This window comes from Ziziphus jujuba, chromosome 12, assembly GCF_031755915.1.
Source record: "Ziziphus jujuba cultivar Dongzao chromosome 12, ASM3175591v1".
NCBI classification, from domain to species: Eukaryota; Viridiplantae; Streptophyta; class Magnoliopsida; order Rosales; family Rhamnaceae; genus Ziziphus; species Ziziphus jujuba.
The window spans coordinates 15599894-15623184 of record NC_083390.1 but is presented as its reverse complement, the minus strand read 5'-3'; the positions used below and the strand labels follow the sequence as shown (position 1 = coordinate 15623184).

The window sequence follows — 23291 nt, the reverse complement described above, 5'->3', positions numbered from 1 at the left end:
ATCCCTTGGTCTGGTTGTCCATTTTTCATATGAGGAGATTTTCCATGTAATTTCCAGCAGGTTTCATGGATGTGTCCAGGTCTTTTACAATGGTCACAACAGGGTTTATTTCCCTTTTTATTTCGAATGTCATTACCACCATTAGAGAAATTGGAGAATCGATTGCTTTTGAATATAAGATCTGATGACTCTGATTCAGTGACAGAAGCCTTTCGGATTTCTTTTCCCAACATAACATTCCTCCTGCTTTCCTCCCTATGGACTTCGGAGAACACTTCACGAGTAGATGACAAGACTTCATGTCCAAGAATTCTCCCACGAACCTCATCAAGCTCGTTGTTCAAGCCAGCTAAGAATGCGAAAACACATTCCTTCTTAATCATTTTTCAAAATATGACAGTGCCATTCAAAGTCATAAAACAGATCCAACTTCTACCATAAAGTTCTGAGCGTATTGTAGTATTGCAGTACACTCAGATTGCCTTATTTCATATCGTGGATCCACGTGACAATTTCATAGACCTGAGCAGAGTTTTCCAGATCCAAGAAAGTCTCTTTTGCAGCTTCTCAGATTTCTTGAGTAGTGGCAAGAAACATATAAGTATTGCTGAATGATGGCTCCATTGAATTAATTAGCCATGACATGATCAAGGCATCGTCAGATTCCAAGGTTTCAATGGATTCGAGACCTTTTTTTGGTTTTTGTGTAGCTCCTATTAGAAATCCAATTTTTCCATGACTTCGAATAAATAACTTGACCGACTGGCACCATTGGAGATAATTCTCTCCATTGAGTTTATGAGTGGTGATCGGTTAAGAAGAAAAACTGTCATAAGTATTTGATAGGAGAATATATTTCGAAGACGATTTCGCTGGTCCAAAATCACCTACACTGGATGTGTCAGACATGGTAGTTTTTTATTAGAAGCACTGTTCACTAGGGGGGACACTGATCATGCGGTGGCACTGTTCATGCGACCATACTATTCATACAGGAAGGTAGGATCCTTGCTTTGATACCATGTGGAAATCGGTAGGTTCAAATAATACCTAGCCGTCAATCTCATATATTAACCTAAGAGGTAATAAGCCTCTTTTATATACAAATAGGTTATGATTAGTTATAGAGAAAAACGAAACTAACTCTTAATTTCTAGCTAGCTACAAATCAGCAACTAATTTTATCATACAAATATTACACATATTTCCAAAAATAGAATTTCCTAAAAGTAGGAAATAAACACATTTTTCCAACAATATTAGGCACACCCTTTAATCTTATCTACTCATCTGAATGTCAGCAAAGAAGAATCAAACCCAAAGATGATAAATATACCATCTAGTCAGCAAACAAGAATCAAATCCAAAGATGATAAACATGCCATCTGTTGCTTTCTCTTTATAGCAATATACAAACTATGACAGGAATCTATTATATATTTTATGATTACTAGAGTGCAAGTTTTCCAGACATAAAAGAAACTCTCCAAACATTTAAACGTGATCTGTAACAATAACTTCGCATATTTTTCCATGCATAAAAGCAACCTCATGTATGCCCAAATTTGATCTATATCAGTAACTGCTTTTCTTATAAAAGTCTCTTAGTAATCTAAAATATCCATTGTAGGTTCTCCCAACCAAAAGATGTCTAAGAAAACTTCTAGTTCACATATTAAAATTGTGTTGCAAAACATATAAAAGCTGCATCTTCTATATAAAACTATAAATTAGATGAGGAAAAAAAATTATAAAACTATGTAATAGATAAGGGAAAAAACAAAATCAAGACAACAGTATGGTTTTCAAATTTCTCATAAATGGCCAGTGTACAAGTATAACCCATGAGCACATTGCATGCATCAATCATCACATCACAAAATACGAGTTATAGGATTCAGAACAAAAAAATATATATGCATCGGCATATTTAAAAGTAAGAAGTAAAAGGTGAACAAATTATAAAAAGATTAATAAACCTCGATCCATATTCTCTTGTGCAGAGATAATTTTTGATTTTTTGTGTTTTCAAAATGAAGTGTCACCATCTGTGCTTTTTTTTTTTTTTAATTTTTTTCATTCTTATACCAACCAAATTTCATCAAATCACTCCCCAAATCCGACCTCTACAATTCCAATAGCTTATGTTTTCCTTGATGAGTATGTGAAATGGGTTCTCAACAAGTCAAATGAGAAAAATGAAGCAGCAGGAGAAGAGAAGAAGCCATTTGAAAGGTGGAAAAAAGTAAAACAAGTGTCAATTAGTGAATGGCAGAAACATTGAGTGGCCAATATTTCGGGAGTACTAGAATTTTTTTCCAAAAACCTCAAATTCAAAATGTGCTTGTGCATTTCCCGAGTATTAATTTTGTATAGACAAAACAATCTTAATAGAGATAGTAATCATAGTAAAACAAGTGGCAATACTATTTCCTCAATCCTCAAAAAACGTTGCAATTAGTACAAATGCTCAGAGTTCCACAAAACCCAGATTGAATCTAAAAAATAACCAAATCTTACTATAAGAAAACTATTCTTATCTTACACAATTTTCATCCTTTAGTTGTCTCCTTCAGTGGGTTCCCAATTCCTTATTCAAGTAATCTACAAACATCCTATTTGCACAATCTACATCCAAAGGTGGTGGAGGGCCACTTAAACAGGTCTAACTTCATAAAAGTTCTCCACAGAGCTCAGGAAGCCCAACTGACCTTGAAAATTTGACAATTGGCAAACCTTGGCCAAGAGAAACCACATTTAAAGGACCCCAAGTGACTCTGTGCCTTAAGGTCCTCAACCATAGGATCCATCACCTCCTGCGATGCTCTGTGAATAAATATTATATATATATATATATTCTCTCTTTTAATGTGTGTACCATTACTTTGCATGATTTAAAATCCTAGTCGACATTTTTTTCCCTCAAAAGACACATTTTAAATATCTTAAAAAAACATAAAAGTTATATCAACATAGGGAAAGGTATTTAGATGTTTATAAATATATAGAAATTGTTAGAGTTTTGTCACTTTTTAATTTATAGTTTTTATTTTACAATTACATTCATTTTAGAGAGGAAAAAAAAAAACAAACTATTCAGTAAGGATTGAAATCGATTGAGTGCCAGTTTTCAAAATTTAAGTGTAATCCCAAAGGCAGTTTCTTACAAAACTTCGAGCATAAAAGAAAGGGAGGAATTATTGTCTTTAAGACAATCTTTTTTTTTTTTTTTTTTGGCTAAGAAAAAAAGGGGATTATATTAACCAAAACAAAAGCAAAATACACAAAACAGACCAAGAGTAGGAAGAGAGAGTTAACCACTCTCCTTGTTCATCTCCTCAACAAAAATTCTGTGAAATAAATAGGGGGCACATCCCCTGATCAACCATTAGACATACCCCAATAAGCTATACAGTGAGCTACTTTGTTATTGTTTCTTGGGGTCCAAGCAAAACAGGCAGAGAGATTTGAACATAAATCTAGACTTTCCTTAATGAAACCTGAGGCTAACTAGTGGCTAGATGAAGAATCTGTTGTATTAAGGCTTTGTATAACAGCTTTAGCATCACTTTCGCAGCATAAGTTAAGATGACCTTCTACAATCGCCAGTTTCATTGCCTTGAGAATAGCTAGAGCATCTGCTGCTTCAGGAATAGTAATATTTTCCTTAAAAACTTTAACCTTCAGAACCCGTCCCAGGTGATTTCTTACAACAATTCCAATGTTGGCAGATCCGTTCTTAACTGCAGCATCGCAATTTATTTTGACAACACCTACCGGAGGAGGACACCAAACGCTATCAGCAACCAGTTTAGGATTATTTAATTGATGATGAACGGTCCCAAGCAGCTTATGCTCCTCAAACCTGGTAAACAAAGCCCTTACTTCATCCTCTAGAGAACACATTGAGTTATCGAAGATAAATCTATTTCGAATCCTCCAAATTGTCTCAAAGATAAGAGCTGCAAAAAGGAAAAATTCATTCCAATCAGATGGATGAACTGGCAGTATCCCGGTCGGATCCATTAAGCTTTCTAAATAGTACTTCAGACTTGCAGGGTGGATATCTTCCCATTTTACGCTCCATGGGGAAGCCAACCAGAGAGCTCTTGCTAAATGACAGTGGAAGAATAGGTGCACTTCAGTCTCGATACACTCACAGCCAAAGGGGCAGTTGGGATTATCCAAATTCTGATTTCTCCTTAAAAGAGTTTATCTCACTAGTAGTCCGTGAGACGAGAGCTTTCAAATAAAGAACTTGAGCCTGTCATGAATGTTGCTATGCTAAAGAAATTTCCACCACGTGTGGGCCTCGCTTTGCACTGGATCTAAGAATTTATACATTGATCTCACTTGGAATTTTCCTGATGGGCTCTCCAACCATAAAAGATTGTCTTCTAACGTGCTATTGGCCCATAAAATGTTTAAGATGTTTCTTACAGAGGCAAGATCAAACAAGCTCTCCAGCAAAGGTCTATTCCACTCCCGTTGGCTAACAGAAGAGAGTCAACCATCCCAAATCTGATATCACTCAACATTGGATTTAGGGAAGGTAGAAAGCTTGAGTTATTAGGTATCCACGGGTCCTCCCAATAATTAATGTTGTTACCTTTACCCACATTAAAGCATATGTCTTTATCTAGGACTGATTTAACACTCAAGATACCTTTCCATTGTCAGGAGTGACAGTTTTTTCTTCTTGAGTGCATGAAAGAAGAGTGAGAAAAATACTTGGCCTTGAGTGCTTTCACCCAAAAAAGTTCTAGGTTGCTTTCTAAGCCCCATCCTAGCTTGCACAGCAAAGCGGTGTTAACATCTTCCAGTCTTCGAATTCGCAAACTTCCCTAAAACTTGGAAGTGCACACTCTTTTCCATGAAACTGAAGTGAATTTAGAGGAAGGACAGGCCAGACCCTTCCATAGGAAATCTCTTGCTAGCTTGTCAATGCTCCTACACCAACTTAGGGGCGGTTTATGCGTAGATAGTGTGTATAGAGGAATGACATTGATAACTGACTTTACTAACACATATCTTCCTGCCTAGGACAGGAGATTGGCTTTCCAGCTCTGGAGCCTTGCGGAAACTCGTTGTTGTAATTTTTTAAAATCCTTTGTTCTGCTTTTGCCAGCGAAGAGAGGGTTCCCCAAGTATTTATCATCTTTTGGTAACTTCTTAATATTAAGGATACATTTGAGTTTGGCTTTTAGATTTGGCGGAACATTCTTAGAGAAAAAGCAACCAAATTTAGTGAAGTTGACCATTTGCCCAATCCATTTGCAAAATTTTTGTGTACATTTGGATGCTTCCTGAACTTCAGCTTGGTTAGCCTTCCAAAATATCAAAATATCATCTGCGAAAAACAGATGTGAAATAGAGGGACCTGTGCAGCCAAGTTTGATATCGTGGACTTGCCTTCTAGCTCCAAAATGTGCAGTAATCTAGAAAGTAATTCAGCAAAAATGATGTAAAGATAGGGAGAGATTGGATCACCTTGATGGAGTCCTCTTTCCATCTTGATCGACCTGCATATACTTCAATTGAGAAGGAGAGATGCAGAATCATTTGAGAAGCATTGGTTCAGCAGACCAGTTACTCGAGTTGAAAAGCCAAACCTAATCAAGATCTCATTGAGCACTCCCCAATTCACTCGATCGTAAGCTTTATGCATATCAAACTTAATACCGATCAATCCATTGGATCCCTTCTTCTTCTTTAAAGTGTAGCAAATTTCGTTGACAATGACGGTATTCTCACCAATCCATCATCCCAGAGTGAAAGTTGTTTGGTTAGGCGATATGAGTTTGGCTAGGAGATGTCTCAAACGATCAACCAAGATTTCGGAGAAGACTTTATAGATGGTGTTGCATAAGCTAAATGGGCGTAGATGGTTGAACTAGGATGGGAATTTAGACTTGGGAATTAGCACCAAAGTGGTTCTTTTAAGAGCTCATCTTTAGGACAATCCTATGAGCATGACTCTCGTCTATCAATTCACTATTACTTGTCTTATAAGTCTTTCTTTGTATATGTTTTTCTTTTCTTTTCTTTTTTTTTTTTTTTTTGGGTTGATTTAAGTTTCTTGCATTTCAAATTATTTTATTATTTGTATTTGTATTTATTGATTGTCTGTGTTGTACCTAACAATTGGGTGTTACCTGTTCAACAAAACTTGATCCATCAGTGATACAAACGGTTGCATCACATATTGGAATGCATAAATCTCGATGGGCCGTGAAAGAGATGAAATTTTTGGTCTATCTTGGGTGGATCAAAGCTGCATACCATCTATGGCAAAAGCAACCTAAAGAGAACTTCTTTGTTAACATAGTGAAAAACCAATGACCATTCATTACCATTGCGACTAGCCCTTCTCTAGTTGTGCATAGACTCTAGCACTTTGTCGTCTTGCTTTCATATCAATTCCTCGATACTTACTCAAGCACAAACCAATTCCTCTATACCTACTCACACTTTGAAGTTTTTGGATCCACCATATTCTCCAAATCATATAGATAATTTTTCTCTAATACATTTTAAATTTTAGATGGTTGGTTGTGGTCTAAGATTTAAAATTTCATTATTAATGAAAATACCAAAAGTTTAAAATATAGAAATATTCATTAAAATATAAAACATTATTAAATATTAATAAAAACTCATAAAAAATAATGAAAATGAATTTAAAAAATAAATTTTTTTACTGAAACTTATTGATTAGCTTATTTAATCAATTAATTATCAAATTAACTATAAAAATTCTAAAATATTAAATGAATTTATATTTTCTATATTCATAATAAGCGTTAATAGTTATACAAATATTATTATTAATTAAAAAATATAAAAATATATAAATTTAATAAAATTATTTATTAATTAAGATATATAAAATAATAAATTTTTTTATAATGCGGATTTCCATCACTTTTTAACGTGCAAACATCCATAAAAATGGATGATTTTAGTATTTCTATAGTGTTGATATCTGCAATTTTTGAATGTACAAACATCTACAAAAGGATGGTTTTTGAAGAAAATATTGTTGAGAGAGAGATTTTGGGAAAATGTTGCTCTTAACCTTTGAAGAATTAATCATATCAAATTTTGAATAGATAAAGCTATGGTTCAATGATAACAGAGTAGAACTTATGTAGGTGTCAGGCACTTCCTGTTAGTTGACTTTATCATGTGGTTCAGGAATTCCTTCTCATCTTGAATAATAGTATTTACAGCAACCCAGAGTTAAGAATCTTAAAGTCAACTGGTATGGGAATTCAATTCCGAATAGCCAGGAAAAGCATAGACTACTTCAGAATGATAAAGAGCAAACAGGAAAACCAAGGACCAAAAAGAGTACAGAAACAATTAGTTGTAAGAATTACACAGAAGTCCACAGCCACTAAACATTCATATAATTTTACTAAGACATGAGCAAACAATTGGACTGAAAGAAAATAAAATTGCCACAGCTTCTAATATGGCTTAATCTTAAAAGCTTTTCAGCCTATAGGAATTAATATTATTGTCAACCTTTTGAGCTTAGAAAATTAACAGTATATATATAAATATATATATATATATATATATATATAATAAAAAATTTTCATAGTATTAACGACGATTTTTTAAAAAACCGTCACTAATATTATAAAAAACTATCACCAATATTGTGATTTGTATGAAAACCGTCCGCATCATAAACAGACTGTATATATAAATTTATATTTATATATATAACGAAAATTTTATGATACCGTGCGAACATTTTCGTACATTTTAATGTATGGATGTAAATTAGATATATATATATATATATTAATTATATAACTAACCGGTCACCATTTCAAGCCAAAAAAAAAAAAAAAAAAAAAAAGGGTCACCATATTAGTATATGAGGAAAAAAAAAATTGGGAATACCAATATATATATATATATATAATATGGGGAAAGATATGAAGTTGTGGCGAGAGTAGATCGAGGTGTCAGGTTGTGACATGGCAGCCCATTTGAGACCATGAGAGATTCTAGATTTTCACCACCATTCAAGATAGAGAACTTTGAGGTTGGGAAAGAAATCCAACCGGGGGGGGGGGGGAAGGGAAAAAATACCAACACAACCTTTTGATGGGCGAGTCATTTGAAAAGAGAGTTTTTCTTGAATCTATTGGTAAAAAAACTCAACAATTTTTCCCACATAATAATAAAAAAAAATTTATTGGTACAAAGAATCTTAGTTTAACTAAACCCAGATGACAAATCTCAACTCACCAAATCTTACTAAAAGAAAACTTTTCTTACACCATTTTCATCCATCAGTTGTCTCCTTCAATGGGTTTCCAATTCCCTGTTCAAGTAATCCACAAACATCCTCTTTGCACTTTCTGCATCCGAAGGTGGTGGAGGGCCACTCAAACTGGTTTGCCCTGTTAACTTTATGAAAGTTCTCCGCAGCCTACGAAGCTCAGGAAGCCCAACGGACCTCGAAAGGTTGAGAATTGGCAAACCTTGACCAAGAGAAACACCATTTAGAGGACCACCAAGTGCCTGAGACTGTGCCTCAACCAAAGCATTCATCACCTCCTGCGTTGCTCTGTCCAGTTCATACAGAGAATTGGCCTCAGAAAACCTCACACTCTGTGTTGCAATGGTAGGCTGAAGAATCTTAACATCCCTTGATTTCGAATCCACCTTCTTTGTCAAATACGAAACAGCATCGGATATAGCAGTAGAAGATTTCTCAATCCCATCTCTTTGAGGAAAAATCTCAAACAGTGGAGAGTCCCATCGGTTTCTTCTATCGGGTCTCTCAAACCTCCTCAACAAATCATCAAATATGTTGTCTGCATAAGCAGCTTCACCTTTCTCTCTGCGTTCTTCGTTCCATTTCCTACAATGGGTTTCTTCAACATCACAAAACAAAACGCAGTATCGGATTCCCGCGGCACGAGCCAAACACCATAGCTCGTACCTGTAACCTTTTATGCTGTTCAAGGCATCGACTATTACGATGTTGTCTTTGGACAAAGATCGATCCACCTCCGATCTCAAAACACCACGCAAGTTCTTCTCCGCCGGCATATTAGCATAGTTCTGGTTTCGATCAAGATGAAAGGAAGTCTCGTCGATGATTTTAACAGTTTGCTTCGATTCTGATTCTTTAAGAGCCTCGGCTAAGCAGAAAGCCGCTTTTGATTTCCCACTGCATGGTTGCCCACAAATCACAACCAATGCCATCTGCCCCACCCAAAAAAAAAAAAAAAAAAAAAAAAAAAAATTGCTGAAAATTAAAAACTAAAACCCATAAAATTTTTTGCTGACTTTGGATGAATTTGGGAGTGAAAATTAATGGGAAATATGGTAAATTCTGAAGCTTTGTCAGAAAACATAAATGAAGAATACGAATATACCTGAAAAGCTGGAAAGTGAAATCAGCGTTACAATTAAGTCAAGCGAGTTGAACAGATTATAGGCGTGGGTCTCTGCGAGACGGAGTTAGGTCTCTGGGGTTTATGGAGGGGACCAAGGGAAATTGGGAACTGGGATTTGGGACTGTTCAATAGCCTCAAGCTCATAGAAGAAAATCTGATAGAATTTTGAAGCTTTTGTTTTTTCAGTGAAACATAGATGGAGAATACAATGAATATATTGGGAGAGTATTGAATAAGAACAAATTAGAGGAAAAATTCAAATCACCGTTGCCAAGCCCTAATTTAGACGTCTCTGTGAGACGGAGGTAGGTTAGGGCTTATGAAGACGACCCAAGGAAATTGGGAAATGGGGAGAGTGGTAAGTGCGGTTTGGAAGAAGCGACACCGTTTTGAAACATTCTTTTTCCCTTTTTTAAAATAAAAAAAAAATTAATGATAAGCAAAAGACAAAGATATATATATATATATATATATATATTTTATTGTCCACTAATAAATTTAAAATAAGTTTAAAGGTTTAGACTGTATAATTTATTTAGATTTCTAGTGTAACTAAAGATGATTAATGTAAATCTACTTGTCAGACCAAAAAGAAAAAAACATAAGAGTATTTACACAAAAAAGAAAAAGAGTGAGGTATCTACTTCTATTTTTCTGTTTCTTATTTTTTGGTAAATGTACTTTTTTTTTATTTTTTAAATTAAGACAAAAAAAATAAGTATTAAAAAAAAGAAAAATATATAATTAATTAATTAATTAATTAATTAATTTTTGGATGAATATTTAATTATTGTTTTTATGTCTAATTCACGTTCTTTATTTAAAAAGATATTTCTTACAAAAACATCTTTAAAAGAATATATTAGTAAAAATGGTAGTTTACAATAAATAGTCACTTAATTATTATATCTGTTGATTTAAAAATTATAATTCAATTCTCGACAAATCTTATTTCAAAAAATTTCTTGCTATATAAAAGTTCGATTTGATGCCTATAGTATTATTAGAAGGTATCATTTTATTTCAACAAAAATTCTTAACAGGGCATCATTCTTACTTTGGCTTTGCTTGTTTTAACTGCTTCTTTGCTGTTGATGGAATTCCCAATACTACTTTCTTGGTCTGACCAAACGTCTAAAATAGAATCTCCATGCTTTCATGTAAACTTCCAAAGTACTATATATAAATGTGTATAAATATATGTATATTAATGAAACTCCATTGATTTGCACAAGTAATTAATATTGTAATCTACTTCAACAAAACATTACATATTTAAAATAAATTATGAATAAACTGGGACAAATAGCTTCATTTGGAATAAGTAATCATGAGCAGTGTCGCATAAAAAAGCCATCCTCTTCATCGGTTTTTCTTCCTTTTTTTTTTTTTTTTCAATCACGAGCGGGAACAATCTCACATATATCCCTCACACCCGGCCAATATATCAACAATCAATGTTAACCATATAAATATATGTGTACTCGTCTGTGTTAAATATTACAAAAGAACTAGTGGATTTGATGGATAAAGAGTGACAAAAAACAATTCCTGGCGCACCAGAACCTCAAGACATACAAATATCAAGCTTAGCTAGTCATGGTCTCTCTGTCTTCTATTAGATCAAATAGATATGAAGTAGTTTACCCTTTATCAGAAGAGGGAATTTTTAAAGGAATCCTACTGTTATTGCCTTTAAAGCAATGAAATTGGCATACTTACTAGAGCAGGAACTGAATGAAGCTTACTAGTAAAGCTAGTCCTTTCCCATTTTTGCCTCAACTAATAGAGTTTAGGATAATGTTTTACAGGCACTAGACATATGTATTTGTTTAGTTTATACGGAAAATTAGTATGGAATCCCCACAAATTCCAGCTGCCAGGAAAGCTGATATCAAGAAAATAAGATTTCCTTCAGCTTCCTGGGATTGCAGCTATGGCTAAACAAAATGTTTTCATTGGATTTGTTTCCGTTGATTCTTTACTACTACAGCTACTACCTTTCTTCCATTCAACCATTGTCTTTTTTTCTTTTTAATAGAAAAATCATAAACGAAGATTGTTAAGAAAATTTATAGAAGATCTAATCAAGCTTACAAAATAGATTGCTGAAGGCCTGGTGCTACTGTTTTCGGATGGTAAGAATTTCCTGTGTATCTCACGTTTATGTGGTGTGGTAATTTTCAGATCCATTTATTTCTCTCTTATATTAGGAGAAAAACCTAAAAGAAAGTGCAAAATCAATCTGATTGTGATGGTCTATGTACATGCTGTTGCACCATCCACCGGGACAATTATAGGTTGTTGACTTTCAAGGAACTCTTCTGTGCTACTAGGTGTTAAGATAATCACTAACTTTCCATGATTATTTTAACGTATAGATCATGGAAGTGTTTACTTCTAGTTTCATGATAACCACTTTTACTTTACATGTTGCTTGGACTTGAAGAAACCTCAAAAGTCTTCCTGTCCAACAAATATAACTGTTTGAATTCACCTTGGAAATTTTGAACTTTACGTTGAATGCTTGTTCACCATGCCTCACCAATCTCAAAAATCGGATGAAACAAGTAAGCAATTAAAGGAGATATATTTTCTTCACTGAGTGAATGGAAAATATAAAAAGAAAATATAGAGTTATTGTTTAAATGATGAAGTCTGTATTATTTTGGGATCACCTTGATGATTTTACCTGCGATTGTGTATAATGTAACTCCCTTCCAATTTTGACTGCATGATCCATTTGTTTTGTGGGGCACATATGGTTTTCCATTAGATTTGACACAGGGTTGTGGAGTTCATTGTTTGGTAATTAAACAAACCTTGTTCCTTAAATCATCTGCAATTTTGTACCAGTTAGTTGACTGAATTTTTGTTATTCGAACCCAATCATTTTCTTATACATAGCTATGAAGCTCAAATCACTTTCTTAACTACATAATTCTCTAATTTTTTCTCGCAATTACATTTTCTTTCAGCACCAGAGTTGAGCAATAACAAAAGAACAAACGAAAAACAAAACCCTTTTTTTCTCGAATTAATTTCTTAATATTTGTTTATTTTACTTTATTTATTTTTAATTTTGCTACATTTTTACAATTACGCTATGTTTGGCTTCAAATTTTGTAAAATTACCATTCAAGTAAAGCAACATAACTTTTTGGCCTCCTCATGCTGACTCAGTCAAAACCAACAACCCATGATTCTTATTGGATATACCCATTCCACCGCCTTTCAAACCCAACGGTCATATATGTTACTTTCCTACCCACTTCACTCTCTTTCTCTCTCTGCTCTGCCCTTCTCTACTTTCCAATTTTCTTCTTCTTCCTTTACGCGGTTCCAATAATTACCATATCCACCGCCATTGCTATAACATTAACTGCTACTCCTTCACCCTCTTTTTTTCTCTTTCTCTCACACTCTCTCTGTTTTCGAATTGTAATCTTATTCTCTCTCTGTTTTGCATTCATTCCGCCATTAACAGCAGCAATCCCTTGTGATCACACAACCCATGATCTGGGAAACGATGGAGTTGAAGAGGAGCCGAGAAAAAGAAAGAGAAGCTTCACGCGCTGCTCTACTTCGACTGGAAAGAATCATTGAGTTTGAAAGCTGCGAAGAGATCGAGTTGAGGCGAAAAAGAGAGAGGGAAGCCTTTCGCATGGCTTTGGACCAACTAGAAAAAAGCGTGGTGCTCGAAGACAATCTTCAAATCGAGATGGAAATCAGGAATATGTGTCGCGCTTCTCCTTACTATCATGTATTCGGTCGAAACCCATTAAATGGGCTGGGCTTGTTTCTCAAGCGTGATGATGAGGAGGTCATCATCGATCATACAACCAACGAGCCCAAGTCTTTCGGTGGTCAAATCATCCATGGCAGCAGCGATCAAACATCATCGACACAACTATCACCAAGAAAGGCCACTAGGGTTTCCATGTTGAAGTCCCGCTTTATGGACGTGATCTCCAAGTCACAGCAGCAACTCGGCCTTCTTGATCGCGGCATTCAAGATTTGAACGAACAAAAGCAGCCAAAGATCAACTTAAGGCGCTGCTGTATCAGGCTACCATTCAAGCTCCAATTTCCAGTGCTACAATAGCATAGTATTCAACTGTTGTTAAAGTGTTTACCACAACCCAAAAAGTTTTAATTTTTTGACCCACTACACATTCAATGGTTTTGGTTGAATGTGTTTATTAATTTTGTGTACATTGGATTTGTTTTTAGTTTATCAGCTCAGACTGTGTTTTATAACAATCAATAAGTAAACGCATTAACTGTTTATCCTCTTTCAAATGGCTCTGTTGTCCTCTTATGGTTTGTTATTTATTTATTTTATTTTTAATTATCTTTTTTAGTAATACCTGCCTGCTATTTTATACATTAGAAGAAATTTAATTCTAAACAAAAGGCTTGAAGACGGCAAAGTCTCAAGACGTCCAATAATTCTTAGTTCCTATCCAATCAGATTTGTGGGTTTTTCTGTGAGCAATTCTTAGTTACCGAGTGCTTAGCCATATTAGTTTAATAATTTAGCAGAAAATTAATGACAGGTCCAATTAACAGTAAATTTGAGTGCTTGCAAGTTTCATTAAATTTAATTGAATTCTTTTACAACAGCACGTATGGCATTTGTTCTTGGATATATACAGATACAAATAAACCAAAGAAATAAGGATCTCTAAGCACATGTAGCAGCCTTAAAATCCTTAAGAACCACAAATACAAAAGAATCAGGCACAACCCTTATTGAGGATGAACCATCCACAAGAACAGGCTCCAAATTAGGGATGCCCAGTGAATCAGTCAGCTTCAGAGGTGTTCCATTCAGTACAACCACGTCACTTAGAATATCACCATCCTTTGGAGTCAAATGGTATTCTTCTCTTTGTATTGACCTTGCAACTTGCTCTGGATACAGATTGAAATCGTTCTCAACAGAGACGTCAAAATATGTAGAATTTGACATGTTAATCAAAAGTAGGGTAACTCCAGGCTGGAAAACAGAGATTTGAATTGGTTAACAAGTTTTCAAACAATGAAATTCATATCCTATTTATAGACCAACAAGAAAAGTAGAGTTCAATTTCAAGTTATGATGCATTTTTCTCACATGATTTCTTGAACAATGAGAATAAGCTCGTAAATATGGAGAGCCTTCGTGTTTAGTAGACAGCACTTTCTTTCCCATTAAGCGATGCCACAGAAGTGCACTGGTAGGAAAGCATGAAAGCAGTTGGAAACAATCAATAAGGATGATAAGCTGAATAAATAATTTTGGAGTATCTTCATGAACTTAAGATTGAGATTCTAACCCATAATAATCTGGATTGGGGATAAATGTTTCTTTACTAAGAAGACCATAGTTCCCTCCAACTAAAGTTTGTCTGCAGAAAACCTTATGGTTGAAGGTTGATGTCATGCCAAGTTGGTCCAAATACCTGTATTTCTCTCTCCTTCAAGTTAGTCTCCATACAAGTTTCGTTGTTAAAAAATATGTGTAGGAGGGATACTAACCAGAAACCATCAACAAAGGTATGTGAAACATTTTTGCCACCGCTATTATAAGCTCCACCTGATTCCCCAACCCATGCGCCTGCCCATGGTCCAAAGTCCTTGATGGACCTGGAGACATCAGCATATGTCTGTGCAATCTGGTTCAGATAGTATGGATCTTGAATATTATTGATAAGATTGCGGTCAACACCTATAACCATGATTTTGTTCAGCACCCAAAGAATCAATTTCATATTGCACGGCAGTACCACAATAACATTTGGTGGTTTAGGTTCATTAAAGTGCAGCAGAGTGCAAACATACCTGCACCAAGATTGTAGATGTGATGTGTCAAACCATCAACCACATCTGGCCCCGAGACCTGTAGGAAGGTATTAAACCATTTTTCATCATAAAAACCACCAGGACCTAACACCTTTGGTCTTCTAGAGGTATCAGGGTACAATTCTTTCACTAGATTCTTCAGCTCAATCATATCCTTCCCATATTGTTCACTTTCCACCCTTGCCGAGATTCCAGACCCACATAGTTCATTTCCTGACAAAAAGTAATTGATATGTAATTGCAATATGTGCATGGCTCAATGAGAAAGCTTCATAATTCAACATGGCAGCCATATTTACCAAGTTCGTAGGAGTCAATCATGTATCCTTTTGATATAGTGTACTCCATAAGCTCACGGGCATTTTGAGGGTTCCATTTACCTACCCAAAGCACTTTGTCTTCTTGGGATTGTTTCCTTCCATAGAGGGCATTCAACCCGAAGGTCATCTTTGCTCTGTCATAAAAGATAAATTATTTACTGGCTTCTTACTCGTATTTTTAAATATGGAAAAGAGTTGGTAAACATACTTACCCTGTTTCGTTAAATAAGTGATTGAGCTCATCCCATCTCTTCTGGGGAAGGCAACCATTGCTGAATCCAAATAGACCACTGGTTTTTGTGAACTCAGGGCAATCTTCTTGAGCTGCATTTCCAACACCGTACACTACCTGATCTTCCAATGAACCTCCAACTCTGATCCTAAGAGAATTGAATGCTGAGTTTTTTTATTTTTTTTTAACCAATAGTAAGAAGTTAGCACAGCACTTTTGAAGATCGCAAATTGAAAGGAAACAAAAAGTAAAAACAGACAAAGACAAAAATACAAACTAAGGAAATAAAAAGTTAAAAACAGACAAGGACAAAAACACAAACTTAGGGAAGCTACAAGCTTTTAACTCATCAATTATTTTATAGTATTCCAAATATATTTATTTATTATGTGGCGATGATAGTATTAACGAAACAGACTATGGAAGATCAAACAGAGATAATGTGAATAAGAAACTTCCAAATTGAGTAAATTGACAATTATTCATTTTTACTTTGAAAACCATAACTTGTTTAAAAACTTACCCTTGATAGCATTTGACAAAACCTTGTTTTTCAAATCCTGTGAAATATTGAAAATTCCCACAAAAGTTAGCGCAACACACAGAAGTTAAAGGGAGAAAAAGATAAAGATAACAATAATAATAATAATAATAATAATAATAATAATAATAATAATAATAATAGTTGTACCATATTGAGAATGCCAGATTCAATCCATGAACAATCATTGTAGTCGCATTTCTCATTAGGCCACCAGTCCAAGGTTGCACATATAAAATTGTCATCTGTTTCGGCTATTGAGGTTTCTCCTCTAATTGTAATTTCTATATTATCAGCAAAACAAAGTGAAAAACATGGTACAAGGAAGCAACAAAATACTACTCTCAACTCCATTCTCTCACAAAGCTTTAATTTTGTGAAAAAGAAAACATTTTGAGAACATTATATACTACATGGTTGTTCAAATAACAAGCAATCTGTTACGATAACATCAAAACTTTAACTCTTCTTTTTGTTTTTTGTTTTTTTTTTTTTTTAATTTTTTTTTCTAATTTTAAGACAATTATCCTATTGTTAAATATAGCTGTCATCCTACTGTTAAATAAAGCAATTTCATTAAAAATGCTATAATTATTCACCATGGGAATGTGTTTACTTGTTCATTTTACTTAACAAACGCATATAGGATTAGATTTACAGCATCAAAGTATAGCATATACTAGCAGTTTATTAGAAACCGATATGTGCCTGCTAACTTGAAGAATTGGACAAAAGAACAGAATTTAGTTAGCAAAGAATAGTCCCTATATACAGATTAAAAGAAAAAAAGAAAAAAAGAAAAAAAAAACCACAAAAAACAGAAAATACCCAAAAAAAAAAAAAAATACAGATGCTGACTATATACATAGTATTGCAGCAAAATATGGGCAGTGATAGTGACAATTTAACCTTGAAAGCAAATAATGAAGCTCAAATATAATTATACAGCAAATAAACAAGAAAAAACCGGAGGATGGCATAGAAGGAGCCTTACAGCCTAGAGTGGTTCAGTAGATTGGATGATGGTAAAATGCCCCATAATCAACCTTGCACAAATGTACCTGAACGCAAACAAAGTAAACCCAATTCAAGCACACTTTCCAAATACTCAACCATCAATGAAGGATGAGAAATTGAAGAAATGGGGTTGGGGTTGAAATTGGTTAAAGCCCTTATCTTGTTTAATTCTTTCACTACCAAAATAAACGAAAATCTTTACTTCAGAAAGAGAGGAAAATAAGAAAACCCAAGTAAAAAACTTCGATGAAGGAAGCCTGAAGCTTCACATTTGAGAGTTTTGGTGTGTAGAAAGATAAGAATCGTGAGAATCAAACAGAAAATAAACAACAGAAAACATAGCGCCATTTCTAGCTTTGCTTCTTGTTACTCTTCACGACTTCAGTTTTAACTAGGAATTTGGCCCCGTGATTTTCGTTTTTATATCTCCTATTTTGCCATATGGATATTTATAATTATTATTATTATTATTTTTCTGAGTAGATTTTGAAATTCTCTTTGAAATAGCTACGGTGGCTAAAAATTTCGTATTTTGAAGGTCATTATTATCCTCTGTCCAAAGGGAAAAAAAGGTTACTATTTTTCAAAATTTTACAAATTAAATCAAAAAAATTTTAATTGAATCCTGCATTTTGAAATTGATCAAATAAAAAAAAGTTACAAGAATTTTTTTTTTTTATTAAACATATAGGACCATAATAATTATGACGAAATAGACATGGTTGGTGGTTTTGTGTGTAAAAACCCATGAAAGGAATAAATTGAAATATGCTAAGTGAATTATTATTGTTATTTTATTTTATTCTTTCGAAAATTATTATTTTTATTATTAAATACCCTTTTAAAAGTTTTAATTCCTATCTCATTTTAGATCTTCAACCGTATATTAATTAATTTTGTCCAAAAATGATTTATTAATTAATGAACCAGCTTTCATACTTATTATGCAGTTTCTTTTATCTTCTTACACCTTTTTCCACCCAATAATGGAAAGAACTGAATTGAATTGTCGCACCTATATGTTGGCTTAGTTAGTTGCTAACAATACGGTTTCTAATTATCGTCCAATTTGATGCTCCTTAGTGTTTTTTTTTTGGTTTCTATCTCTCAATCCCAACAAATTAAGTTAATTAATTTAATTAATCGGAGAACCCACTCCGAATATTGATAACAAGATCCTAAAACGTAGCATATCTAATTAATTTGTTTCGCTTGAAATATTGTGTAAATGATATACAACCCAAGAATTTACATCAGACAAATTTTTTTTTTCCCACTTTTCCTTTTTCTTTTCTGCCCTTTTCATACAAATATTCACACAAAAAGAGTAAATAGAAGATTATTGATTTGATAGAGAGATTATTCAAGCTTTTTTATTTTTTTTATTTTTTTGGTGAGGAGATATTATTCAAGTTTGAACATAAACTATACACATGAAGTTATTTAATGCAAACCAAAATGGCACTAGGAAAAAAGTCAATTTTTTACCTAAAAAAAAGAAAGAAAAGGTTAAACCCAATGGATTGGACTATTGGAGTAGTACCATGACTCTTTAACAGCTCCACTCAACCTCCCAAATTTAATGAAGTTCATGGGTTTCTTTTGAACTCCGCCTTTACCATAATTTTGAACTGTATATAATCAAAGTACACTTAAAAAATATTAAATATAAAAAGAAAATTGCCCCCCCCCCCAAAAAAAAAAAAAAAAAAAAAAAAGCCAAAATTAAAAACCAAAACCAGGAGTAGTCCATTTCCATGCTTGTTTTTGCCAATATTCCCAACAAAATTTCTCTACCGCTGATCTCGTTACTCATCAGAGAGAGACCCATCAATCACAAAAATATACACAAAACACAGAGCACTAAAAGGATAAAAAACAAGCATGGAAATAGCAACATCCATTAAAAATAATAACACCAAACAAAATACAAACAAATAAAACTCTCTGCCTCTGATAGCTTGTTTCTGCTGCTTAAGTTCTTCTTCTGCACCATCAAAATTCCCTTCAAGTAGTATAGCAGTAAGTTTCCCAAGAAACAAGCAAGATTGTAACCGTATAATATAGCAAGAAAAATGAGATAATTAAAGAACCATATATATATATATATAAAATAAATGTTTAGAAACTTTTCTTCTTTTTTTTCCCTTGTGAAATAAACTCTGGTATTTGACAATGACAATGAAATGGGTTACTTTCTTTCTTCTTCGTCTTCTTTTTCTTTTTTGTCTTTTTTGTTTTCTTCCTGATATTTTTTCAGTTGTGAAGAGGGTTCGGACCAGAAGGAACAAGTCGCTTTTCCACGCCATATCTTGGATCAATCTCATGGAGCTCCGCTGATGACGGTGGTGGTGGAGGGAAGGAAACGGATCGGTGACGGTTCTGATGCAATCTTTGGAACCGAGTACATAAAGAGCGTGACTTTTCGTGATGAAGGGAATCACAAGGATGAAGTCGAGGGTCGTCAAGGCGGTTTCTTGAAGATGACGTCAATCTTTGGTCAGAGACGCTGGTTGGTAAAGCGAGACCAAGGTGGAAGAGGAGTAGAACCGCTACTATGAATGGCGATAACCGGTGAGTACAAGCTGAACTCGAGGTTGAAGAGTGAGAGTTCTTCATTGTTTGGAGAGCGAGAAAGAGAGAGAGAGAGAGAGAAATTAAAGAAATGGGGTTTTGTGGGGTGGAAGAGAAAGGGAGAGATGAGAAAGCGAAAGAAATAGAAGACGGAGTTAATAGTTGGAGACAAAAGGAAAATTAGAGGGAGAGAGTTTTAACGCAGAGCAAGAGACACATGAAAGAATATAAATTGCATATGCCTAGAAAAGGTTGAGATTGTTTTATATATAAATATATATGGTCAGCAATATTTACAATATTCATCAAATGGGTCACGTATATATGCAGGTGTATATACCCTACACTTAATTAATTTTATGTGGGGTCTAATCTGATAAATTTTTCGTTTTTATTGAATATTGACTAATTTGGTTTTATATGTATATATATCTATATAGGTGATAATTTGATGGTCATTTCAATTTGGAACAAGTTTCTATCAAAGACTATGATTACTAGTTTGCTGAAGCAACCAATTTGACAAATAAATCCAAATGGCTCTTTGTTTTTGGATTAGATTGATTATGTGGGCGTTTTCATTGATTTTATTGTTTTTAAGAAATAGAATAGCTTGCTCGAGAATTGTCCACGTTTATTCTAAACCAAAAAAATAAAAAAAATAAAAAAAGCTTCGTATTCTTTGAATATGATTTTAGCAAAATATGATTTTTTTTATTATTATTTTAAAAATGTCATGCCTTAAAGGGTTTAGTTTAGCCGGCTTAAAAGATTTGATATCGGCAAAAATATCGAAGTTACAATTTTATAAAAATATTAATAGATATGTCGATGTCGATAAACATTTTGAAAAAATATTATATATGTAATGTATATATATATAAGTAAATATAGCTCTTATTAGTACATATATGATATTGAATTTTGAGAAATGTAATAAATATTATTTACAATACATAAATTCTGAATTATGGTGATTAATTTTTATTTTTGTTAAAAGTGGAGAAAAACTACAAATATGAAAATTATTTTTATAAACTATAAATTTTTATTTTTATTTTGTTCAATTTTTGTCCATAATTATCGATACCATCGACAATTAGTGACAAAATTCAATATTTCCATTGATATTAGTGATAGATAAAATTTATTCTTTATCAATGTCGAACATGTCGACGAATATATTTTACCCCTTGTTATCAGTATCAAACATGAAAAAATATGAAAATATTGATAATATCATGAATATTTGCATCCATGATTGGTCTTGTAATGCTAAAAGTTTTTGTTTGAAGGCAACTACTTAAGATCTTAACCCTATAAGAAAATTACTTAATAGATTTAATATAATATCCATTATACTCCTCCACTTCATGTAAAAATAAATAAATAAATAAACTAAGGGTGTAAAATGTTAGGATGAGTGCCACTTCACCTCATAATAATTACTTAGTTGACATAAATCCGATGTAAATTGATTATAGTATCAAATATTCCTAGTTATAACCCTATTAGTTTGTTACCTTACCATGCTATATAGCTTCTATTAGTGATAGGGTTAGGTTTGCATTACGATCTATTATTCATGTAATTGTATATATATACTGCTCTATGAATGAAATACAGAGTTCATTAAACATCTCAATCATGTATAAACCCTTTTATGGTATCAGAGTTATCATTAACAAAAGTCATGGCCATTGCTACATCAACTTTTGCAATCCCTGAACTTAGCCAAGTGAGTTTACGAACTTATAGTTTTCCCTACAAACTAGAATTTGATAATCACACATATGGATCTCATAGATCTATACAATTATCATAGAAAGCAACTTCAAGTTTCATTAATGGCAACATATTACTACCACCAAAGGAGATCAAAAGTTAACTCTTGTTGAATCGAGAAGCACCGTTACCATCCAATGGAGTTTGAATCCTGACTATTATTGATAGTGCCAACTAGACCTAGCTTTACTTGGTTGGATCCTCTCAACTATTTCTCAAAATGTTCAGATGTCTCTCTTTATACCTCAAACGTTCTTCCAATTATGGACATCGCTTGCTAAGCTTTTTGGTAGTCAATATAGGGCTAAACTAATGCAACTTAAATTGTAGCTTCAGTCAACAAAGAAGGAGGCCTTATCAATGAGTGCTATTTTTCAAAGATAAAAGAAATTGCAAACAAATTGGCACTAGTAGGGAATCCTGTTTCTGATGAAGATTTTATCATGTAGATTTTACAAAGTATCCCCTTTAAATATGATGTCACATTTGCTAATATAAATTCTCATTAGATTTTTCTAAATGTTGAAGAAGTTCAAGTCCTCCTACTTAGCTAAGACATGAGGATTCAATATGCAATCTCCATGGCAATGCGTTAAGCTCATATTGCAGATAAGCCAAATCATTCAAAAAGTAATGAGAATCATGACTGATGGTTCGGATAGAGGTGCATTTAGAAGGTAAAGGTAGTGGACGTTCTCGCGATGAACCAAAAACGGTGTATTGCCAGCTTTGTCACATACCTGGACATGTTGTTAAGGATTGTTATTTTCGGTTTGATAAAAATTATACAAGATCACCTTCAATGCCCAACAACAACAACAATTAGATTTACTATGCCTCTCTTGATCTAGTTGCAAATCCTAAGTGATTCTTGGATAGTGGACCCATCAATTATGTCACTGGAGAACAATTTAATATTCACAAGAAAAGTGCATAAAATAGAGGTGAAAAATTAGTAATTGGTAATGGTGAAGTTTTAATCATTAAAAATATTGGTTACTCTCTTGTTAACTCACCCACTGGTAAACTTGTTTTGAAAAACCTGTTACATGTTTTATCCATTAAAAAAAAACTTGTTAAGATTGACAATAGTGCCACTGTTAAATTTGACAAAAATAAAAATTTTATTTTTGTGAAGGACAATGATATGAGAAAGTTAATACTCAAAGAAAAACTTGAAAATGGATTGTACAAGGTGCACTTGCCAATTGTTCAAGCTGCTTCCTACCTCACTCATGCAATGTGTCCCAAAGTGTTTAGCATTAGTAATGAGTCTTTTCAATTGTTTAATTTAGTTCTACAAATCAACTTTGGCATCTTAGACTAGGACATCTTTCTTTTTCGGTTTTAAATTCTATTTCCATGCAATGTAATAAATTTTCTTTATTAAATTAGAGAATAATTTTTGTGAACCTTGTCAATTAGGTAAAGGTCATAAAATTTTTGCTCCTCCATCTTACACTAAATCTCATTCTCCTCTTGATCTTATACATTCATATGTTTAGAAACTTGCACATGTTCTATCCAATAAAGGATAGATACTATTT

The 23291-nt window shown here is 33.5% G+C and overlaps 4 protein-coding genes across 5 annotated transcripts; all 4 read right to left on the bottom strand.

The window, feature by feature from the left end:
• Nucleotides 1–3510: 3510 nt before the first annotated feature.
• Nucleotides 3511–4785, bottom strand: LOC132800143 (uncharacterized). The gene is made up of 2 exons (XM_060813149.1): nucleotides 4667–4785; nucleotides 3511–4201 (listed from the first exon to the last, which is right to left on the bottom strand). The coding sequence occupies exons 1-2, from the start codon at nucleotides 4783–4785 to the stop codon at nucleotides 3511–3513; spliced, it is 810 nt and encodes a 269-aa protein (XP_060669132.1).
• Nucleotides 4786–8136: 3351 nt separating this feature from the next.
• On the bottom strand, nucleotides 8137–9777 carry LOC107428861 (protein KTI12 homolog). The gene is made up of 2 exons (XM_025077949.3): nucleotides 9408–9777; nucleotides 8137–9234 (listed from the first exon to the last, which is right to left on the bottom strand). The coding sequence occupies exon 2, from the start codon at nucleotides 9232–9234 to the stop codon at nucleotides 8326–8328; it is 909 nt and encodes a 302-aa protein (XP_024933717.3). The 5' UTR covers nucleotides 9408–9777; the 3' UTR covers nucleotides 8137–8325.
• A 4216-nt stretch (nucleotides 9778–13993) lies between these two features.
• LOC107428862 (heparanase-like protein 1) lies at nucleotides 13994–17788 on the bottom strand. Of its 2 annotated transcripts, XM_025078187.3 has the most exons (10): nucleotides 17363–17788; nucleotides 16519–16652; nucleotides 16351–16387; nucleotides 15808–15991; nucleotides 15575–15729; nucleotides 15255–15488; nucleotides 14952–15141; nucleotides 14750–14875; nucleotides 14548–14647; nucleotides 13994–14430 (listed from the first exon to the last, which is right to left on the bottom strand). In XM_025078187.3, the coding sequence occupies exons 2-10, from the start codon at nucleotides 16519–16521 to the stop codon at nucleotides 14116–14118; spliced, it is 1344 nt and encodes a 447-aa protein (XP_024933955.3). In that variant the 5' UTR covers nucleotides 16522–16652; nucleotides 17363–17788; the 3' UTR covers nucleotides 13994–14115. The 2 variants fall into 2 exon arrangements, with proteins under 2 accessions (XP_024933955.3, XP_015894941.4); XM_016039455.4 differs by lacking the exon at nucleotides 17363–17788 and having other exon boundaries at nucleotides 16519–17330.
• A 1726-nt stretch (nucleotides 17789–19514) lies between these two features.
• On the bottom strand, nucleotides 19515–20315 carry LOC107428890 (inactive protein FON2 SPARE1). The gene has a single exon (XM_016039489.4). It carries the CDS (start codon nucleotides 20002–20004, stop codon nucleotides 19642–19644), a length of 363 nt encoding a protein of 120 aa, XP_015894975.3. The 5' UTR covers nucleotides 20005–20315; the 3' UTR covers nucleotides 19515–19641.
• Between the last annotated feature and the right edge of the window lie 2976 nt (nucleotides 20316–23291).

Bases quoted from the DNA above. Each gene is read 5' to 3' on its own strand.
- LOC107428862 (XM_016039455.4), bottom strand. From the start codon at position 16,722: ATGGAGTTGAGAGTAGTATTTTGTTGCTTCCTTGTACCATGTTTTTCA. The intron at 16,388-16,518 runs GTACAACTATTA...AATATTTCACAG, and splicing joins AATCTGGCATTCTCAATATG to GATTTGAAAAACAAGGTTTT. The intron at 14,431-14,547 runs GTGAGAAAAATG...TCTGTTTTCCAG, and splicing joins CTCATTGTTCAAGAAATCAT to CCTGGAGTTACCCTACTTTT.
- LOC107428861 (XM_025077949.3), bottom strand. From the start codon at position 9,234: ATGGCATTGGTTGTGATTTGTGGGCAACCATGCAGTGGGAAATCAAAA.
- LOC132800143 (XM_060813149.1), bottom strand. From the start codon at position 4,785: ATGGGGCTTAGAAAGCAACCTAGAACTTTTTTGGGTGAAAGCACTCAA. The intron at 4,202-4,666 runs GTATCTTGAGTG...AACTCTTTTAAG, and splicing joins TCACTCCTGACAATGGAAAG to GAGAAATCAGAATTTGGATA.
- LOC107428890 (XM_016039489.4), bottom strand. From the start codon at position 20,004: ATGAAGAACTCTCACTCTTCAACCTCGAGTTCAGCTTGTACTCACCGG.